General features: G+C 37.0%; 1 protein-coding gene across 5 annotated transcripts; it reads right to left on the bottom strand.

Moving 5' to 3' along the window:
* Positions 1 to 1,006: 1,006 nt before the first annotated feature.
* Positions 1,007 to 6,765, bottom strand: LOC109805807 (inactive protein kinase SELMODRAFT_444075). 5 transcript variants are annotated; one of them, XM_083065408.1, is made up of 12 exons: positions 6,449 to 6,765; positions 5,526 to 5,796; positions 5,303 to 5,402; positions 4,879 to 5,141; positions 4,420 to 4,574; positions 4,245 to 4,339; positions 3,061 to 4,091; positions 2,418 to 2,578; positions 2,208 to 2,284; positions 1,969 to 2,116; positions 1,630 to 1,779; positions 1,007 to 1,507 (listed from the first exon to the last, which is right to left on the bottom strand). In XM_083065408.1, the coding sequence occupies exons 4-12, from the start codon at positions 5,060 to 5,062 to the stop codon at positions 1,421 to 1,423; spliced, it is 2,088 nt and encodes a 695-aa protein (XP_082921534.1). In that variant the 5' UTR covers positions 5,063 to 5,141; positions 5,303 to 5,402; positions 5,526 to 5,796; positions 6,449 to 6,765; the 3' UTR covers positions 1,007 to 1,420. The 5 variants fall into 5 exon arrangements, with proteins under 5 accessions (XP_082921534.1, XP_082921533.1, XP_082921532.1 ...); XM_083065407.1 differs by having other exon boundaries at positions 4,879 to 5,402; XM_083065406.1 differs by having other exon boundaries at positions 5,303 to 5,796.
* Between the last annotated feature and the right edge of the window lie 234 nt (positions 6,766 to 6,999).

Raw genomic sequence — 6,999 nt, forward strand, 5'->3', positions numbered from 1 at the left:
TACCCTGTTTTTTCCTTCCCTCTCCTTGCAAATTAACCCCTTACCCCTCCATCATTAGTAACTTCGTTTTTCCTTCTCCCTACTACTTAGAGAGTAGAGACTAAACATGAAAAATCCGTCATTTTTTCTGAACTAAAACCAAATAAGGGAATCTTCCACTTTTATTTTTCTCATCGTTTCTCCCCTCTTACTCAATTATCAAACCACACAATGCATAAAAAAAATACATAAACTTAAGCTGAACTTCGGAAATAATCTTGAGTTAAGAAAATTATCCTTATTTCTCGCTAAATCAGGATCCTATTATAATTTTATTATATTTTTTATGATTATATTATTAATACAAAACATATATCAACTTCACAAATAACTAATCTCCATTAAAAAAAATTTGACTAAACACATTTGATTTAAAAAAAATGCAATCACATTTTTTTACACAAAACTCATACTTAAATCCTTAAGAGTATCAAGTATCACTCGATAACAACTTATTCATGATAGTTAGAGTAGAATGAAGAGGTAAAAATAATGCATTTGAAAATAAAAGAAAAAAAAAAACAGTATAAAAACTAAACAAGAATTTAAACCTCATTGATACCAAAAATAAAAAAGACAAAGCAATAATGATGTGGTACCATACGGTTTGAACGTACTAGAGGAACAGATACCTATGGATTCTGCAAGAGTTGTAGCAATATTGATTTAGTACAACATACATAAAACTAAGATCCATGGACCCATACAAGACGGGTTGCCCGAGGATAACGTGTATCCAAAACATAACCATTTGACATGCCGCTTGATCACGTTCACCCCATCTCAGGCTCAGGCTTGTCATCATCAGCCAACCAAGGTTTCTGTTTTACATGCTTCAAAAAATGACACCTCACCTTTTTACACTTCATCTATCATTGTCTCTTGCTACTTAAAATGACAATCCTCGGCCCAAGTTTGTTTGCTTCTTTAAAGAATGCATGAAAACACATGCATTGTAGAGACACCATACAGAAAACTTTTTGTTGCATTTGACAATAATAGTTCGTTTCATCATCATCAAGGTCATATAGACACAGGATTGGTTGCATAATTTCCGCAAAAGAATTTCAAAGGCAGAAAAGCTTCTATATATTATATATATTACTTACCCTACTATACACATGCAAAATTAGATTAAATTGCGGAGAAATAGAAAGAAAACTACAAATTACAAAATAGTAAGGCAAAAAACATATTTAGCATAAGACTACAACCTTCATTGTGAAAAAAGTTCTATCTTCACATGTTGTCCACTTAGACTTGTTCCTTTCCCAACAGGCAAGGTTTCTTGTACTCAGAGCTTCTCACTGAACGCTTCCAGTGACTCTTACAACAAGGGACCACCCTGTAATGGCTTGCGTTTCTGGCCAAAAAAACAAAATTAACCACTCCGGTTTCCCACATCATAACTGGGAGTTGAAATGCAATTTAGATCCATGACTGTATCACCCTCCAGTATTCGCAGAACCTTGGACAAAGAAAATATGCCATCAAGATCAGGTGGTGAAACCAAAAGTGGTGAGCATAATAAAAGAGTTTATTAGCCATCAACAGTGACTTCATAAGAGATATCAGGTAAATTTTCCTTACCTGTGACATGCGTGGTCTAGAATAAGGATCTCGCCTTATGCATAAGGAGGCAGCATGTAGCATGCAATAGACCTCATGTTCCGAATAGTGACTTCCCAACCTTGGATCAATCAGTTCCTCAATGGCATATTCTTCTAATAGTGGTCGTGCCTATATAATATTCAAATGCACAATAAATTACTCAAGGCAAGGCCTGAACGTTGAAAGAAACTTCTTGCCCACAATTTATCAGAGTATCATGTTTCTCATTAATGACATTTACACACTCAAAAAGATGACAATATCACAATTAAAAATCATAATAAATTAGATATAAGATATGAATATCATTTAACTTACCCACTCAGTAAGACACTGTTGTCCCTTGGGCCGATTGAGATCGACGGCTTTTCGTCCCGTAACTAGTTCCACTAATACCACACCAAAGGAATAAACATCAGCCTTTTCAGTAATTTGGCCGCTTTGAGCATATTCAGGAGCCAAGTACCTACATGGCACAAGCAAAGTTTAGTTGCATTGTTAATATCGTATAGACTAACCAGACAATGAAACTAATTAAGGACTAATACACCGCATACCCAAATGTTCCAATTACTCTCGTTTCCACTCCTGTGTCACCATCAGGCTGCCACCTTGCCAGACCAAAATCACCAACCTTGCAGAAATTGACACAATTATTTAACGGATCGAAAACTTTTTACAATAAAGATAGATGAACCAGTGGTGCCTTCCATTTGTAAACTAAACTGCTAACTGCATAGCACAAAGCAGGAAAAACACAACCCTACCAGTGGTTCAAAATCATGAGTAATAAGAATGTTGTTTGGCCGCATGTCACGGTGGATAATGCAACCCACTCTGCACTCTTCATGAAGGTATCGCAACCCTCGAGCAGCACCAACAGCAATTTTTTGCCGGGAAGACCATTCTAATGGTTCTCGCTGCCTCCCTGAAAAACTTCCAAGTAACATGTCAGTTTACAGATTACAGTCAAGAGACTCAAAACAGTATCAGTAACATGTATCCTATACTATATGTTATTGCAATCACTGTATTTACATATTCCGTAGTACTATTTACTACAGCCTTCAAGAACAAGAAAATTCCTACATCATCCCATGGCTTGGGATACTATGAAACTATTCAGCAAAATCTAAAAAACATGAACACAAGCTATTGGAAATACATAAGAAACTAAGTTTTATTTATTAGTCCAAGGGCTTGGATATCATTAGCTATTCAAAAATAAATTTACTACATCAAATCAACTTCCCCAAAAATCAGATGATGCATAACTTTTCAAGAAACCTATGACCTTGGCCCTTTATGGACTACATGAAATTGCATGTTGAATGACTTTGAGCAAGTCCAAACCATTTCAAAAACATGACTGTCATGACAAAATTTAGTCTGAAAGAAAAAAGAAATTACCATATAAATGAGAATCCAATGATCCATTACATATGTACTCATAAACCAATAGCCTTCTCTTATCCTCAATACAAAACCCAATCAACATAACAACATTTCGGTGCTGAGCACAGCTCAGGACTTCTACCTCTGAGCAGAATTCAAGATCACCCTGAGAACTGGCCAATTTATGTTGCTTAACAGCAATGACTTGTCCATCCGGTAGAACCCCTCTGTGAACAGATCCAAATCCTCCTTCTGCCAAGAAATTGGCTTGTGAAAATCCACCAGTGGCAAGCTCCAAATCAGCATAGCTGAACCATCTAGGAGGTTTTCCAAAAACAGGAGCCTTGTGTTGACATATTGAACATAACGGAGGTGGACAAGGTGGGGTGTTTCTAGATAATGCTATTGCTTCTCTTACATTTCCACTGAAATCCACATCAGTCTTATAGTTTGAGATTTCAATTTCAGCTTCTGTATCAAGTCTTGAGAACTTTTCTAGCAAAGCTCTAGTGGTAGATGATTGAAGCCTATTATGAGACATCTCTGTTCTTGCTTCCTTAGGTTGTGATGATCGTTGATGCAAAAGTAAATCTGTGATCCATGGCTGGAATCTCAAGCTAGCTGAAGATGTGGACAAACTTTCACTGTCGGTGTCTGATATAGAATCATCAAATTCTGGATTTTCTTTGATAGTTTCTTCTTTCTTTGATTCACCATTCATCTCAGAGATCAAAAATGGTGAAGTTCCTTGATCAGAGCTGGAAACTGATGAAGTACCAGCTTCAGTTGCAGTAAACGGTGTCCCAAGCTCAGGGCTGCTAGTTGGAGTGACAACTGGTCCTTTAATGGAATTCAATGAATCATTCTTCTTGGTTTGTTTTCCAGGCACCTCATCTTGCTCAGAAGGTAATGGACATAATTCTTCAAGATCTTTCTTTTTTGATCCAACCAAATTCAAGCGGAGTACCTTGGGTTGGGAACGCTTCATAACCACAATGTTGCACTGCAGCTCTTCGATGCATTGTTTTTCCTCATGTTTTAGCTGCCTGCAAAGCAAGAAACACCAAAGTACCAAATAACAGACAGAATTATAATCACAGATCAATAAAATAGTAAACCCGAAATTTAAGGTTTCATCAAATTTGTTTCATATTACAATAGCATGCCTTTTCGTGAGGGAAAATATGATAGAATATTACTTGTCTAATACGACCCAATTGGCTTGGACTTTCTTGGCTTCTGCAGCCACTGCTCCGCAGGGTGATCCAGAAACAATTTTAATCTTCACATTTATCTGTTGAAAAGTTGTTAGGCTGGCAAATGGATGCAAACACAACATTCATTGTGAGCCCTTCAAGAATCAAGGCTACTAACCTTGTTAGGATCATAGACATCATGGAGCTGGAGGATCATTTGAGAGCAAGAATCAGTAATATCACTCTTCTGTTCTGAACTTGATCCTGAATTAGATTTCTTGTGACCATTGGCACAGTCACCAGCAAACCTTGGAAAACCCCATAATCTTCGGCCTACATATGTGCAGAATAATAGTTGGGTATACATAATAAAGGAGGAGTGAAATTTCAAATGTAACATCTAAGACAATAACAGGGAGAAGGTTAATTAGATCTAGACTTAAAGCTGAAATAAAAGTCAGGTATACCAGATATCGTATGCTCTTCAAGAACCATGTAAAAATAATCATCCCATGATAAAAGGGAATGACAAGTTGAATAGGATCCAACAAATTGGTTACTTGTAAAATGACCATAGCCAATAAACAATATCTAACCAAAAGAGCACAGAGATAAACAAATGGAGGCAAAAAAGGACCTGAACTTTGTGAAGGTACAACCACTAGTAGGGTAATGCAATCACCAGGTTGCACAACATGAGTTAGGGACCAAACAAGAGCAGTCTTTGGAATTTCCTTTGTTGCCTTAACAGCAACAATAACCTTTTCAGCACCATCGGAACCCTTTTCTTGCTTCCCTCGTTTCTGTTGTTCTCGACTCATCAGTACGAACAATCCCACAAAAACTGCCTTGCTCAACAGATATCACTCAATAACCATCAAACCCGCATGTTCCTATATTCTGAACAACAAGAGGGAGAAACACAAGAACATGTTCAAAATCACTGGCTTTCTCTCACCTTGTCAAGCCCCACTAGTATTGTATATATAACCAACATGCAACACGTCTCAAAGCAATCACAGAACAACCACTGACAAGACCCTTTTAACCAGAACACAAACCTTCAGTGCTACAGAATGGCAAGTAAACATTGTCAAAACCGTGCCTTTCGGTCACCAACAGGAAGGATTCTGCAAGTACGTCCCCAAAATAGCATCAAATCTGTGGAGAATCAGATACCCTTTTGGCTCAGAAAGCAAGACATTGTATCCCCCGAGCTTACCAAGTAATATTCATCTCAAGTTTCAGAAATTTAACAAGGTTAAAAGCACTGCATACGAAGACCTGTGAGACAATCCACTACAAGAGAACAGTTACAAACACTTGCTGTGTTACGGAGTCTTCAAGTCACCCTCCACAAGTCAAAACATTTGGCTTCAACTAGTTGGCTTTACTTTTGACAAGACTCTAGAGGAACCCCCCTGCCAAAGATTCCGCCACAGAAATAGTAACATGTCCTTCACATGTCAAGAGTTCCAAACACTGATGATATGACTAAAGGTAGAGAGGAAATCTGGCTTCCCGGGTCCTTGAAAATTCAGTATCAATATTTACCCTGCACAGTCCCAGAATCAACATCAAAAGTTGAACATAATAGTGATAATAACAATATCAATAATGCAAAGAGTCTAAAGAAGAAAAAATGCATGAAAATGTGGTGCGACATACAGATAAGTAATCACTATAGCAACCACCATTTGATTGCTTTAGAATATCAAAAACATCATCGACGACTAGAAAACAAAGAGAGAGAGATGCCCCAAATAAGATCCAAACCTTTCTTTTTCTCTATTATTATAGTCATATGTATTTTACCAGTCCCCCAAGACACTGAACATCCAGCAAAAAATAACAAAATAAAACAACAACAGCAACCAAAACAAATAATGACGCACACTTTTCTGTTTAGGATAATCAAAATATCATTACCATCAGAACCTGAAAAAATTTCAGCGAAAACCGGTAGAGTTAAACTCGAAACGGTTCCTTAAACAATAAAAAAGCAAAACCTAACTGAATATAACAATGTCACCACAACAAACAACCAATCATCGTAAACATAGGCATGGAAACAAAGTGCCACAATGATCGAGTTCAGACAATTGTTTTCAGCAACGAAAAAAAGGATAATGGATTGCGACCCTTTTGTGATGGTAGGAAAAAGTTGGACAAAGCTGAAAGCTTTAAGACAAAGGTCTCATGCTTACTTCAATGCAAAATTTCTCTTGCATTTGGGTGGTAGCAGGATGGCACAGAATGAAAGGAAAAGATGAAAATGGGTGTGAAACCGAATGGACCACCGAAACAACGAAATGGAGAGTGCAAAAATGGTTTGGAGAAGAGAAGAGGTTGGGTTTGTTGGTTACTTATTTGAGTGACCAATGGAGATAGAGACATGGCCAAGGGAAGACAGAATGACAATAAATATAAATATAAATATAAATATTTCAAACTCTAATTTATTTATTGTAGTATGTATTACTATTACTATTATTATTATTATAAATTATATAAATAAATAAAAATGCAATGGTGTGGTGTGGCAATTTGGTGTAGAAGGTGAAATGCAAACACATGACATGAGACATGAGACATGAGACATGAGTGACATACTTTGAATGCTGAGAGAGAGAGAGAGAAAGAGATTTTGTGCAGAGCAGAGCTACGCTGTAAATCGCCGTCTACATGTGTCCGTTTTGTCATCCTGAAATGACCTCACTTTTTCCTTTATTATTATTAAAAAAGGGTGTATTTATTT

Source organism: Cajanus cajan, chromosome 10 (genome assembly GCF_000230855.2).
Source record: "Cajanus cajan strain Asha chromosome 10, NIPB_CcT2T_4, whole genome shotgun sequence".
Lineage (NCBI taxonomy): Eukaryota > Viridiplantae > Streptophyta > Magnoliopsida > Fabales > Fabaceae > Cajanus > Cajanus cajan.

Excerpts from the sequence above, each read along its gene's own strand:
- LOC109805807 (XM_083065408.1), bottom strand. The coding sequence starts at position 5,062 with ATGAGTCGAGAACAACAGAAACGAGGGAAGCAAGAAAAGGGTTCCGAT. Across the intron at positions 4,575-4,878 it reads TGTACCTTCACAAAGTTCAG|GCCGAAGATTATGGGGTTTT; the intron begins GTCCTTTTTTGC and ends GCACATATGTAG. Across the intron at positions 2,579-3,060 it reads ATTGGATTCTCATTTATATG|GGAGGCAGCGAGAACCATTA; the intron begins GTAATTTCTTTT and ends GAAGTTTTTCAG.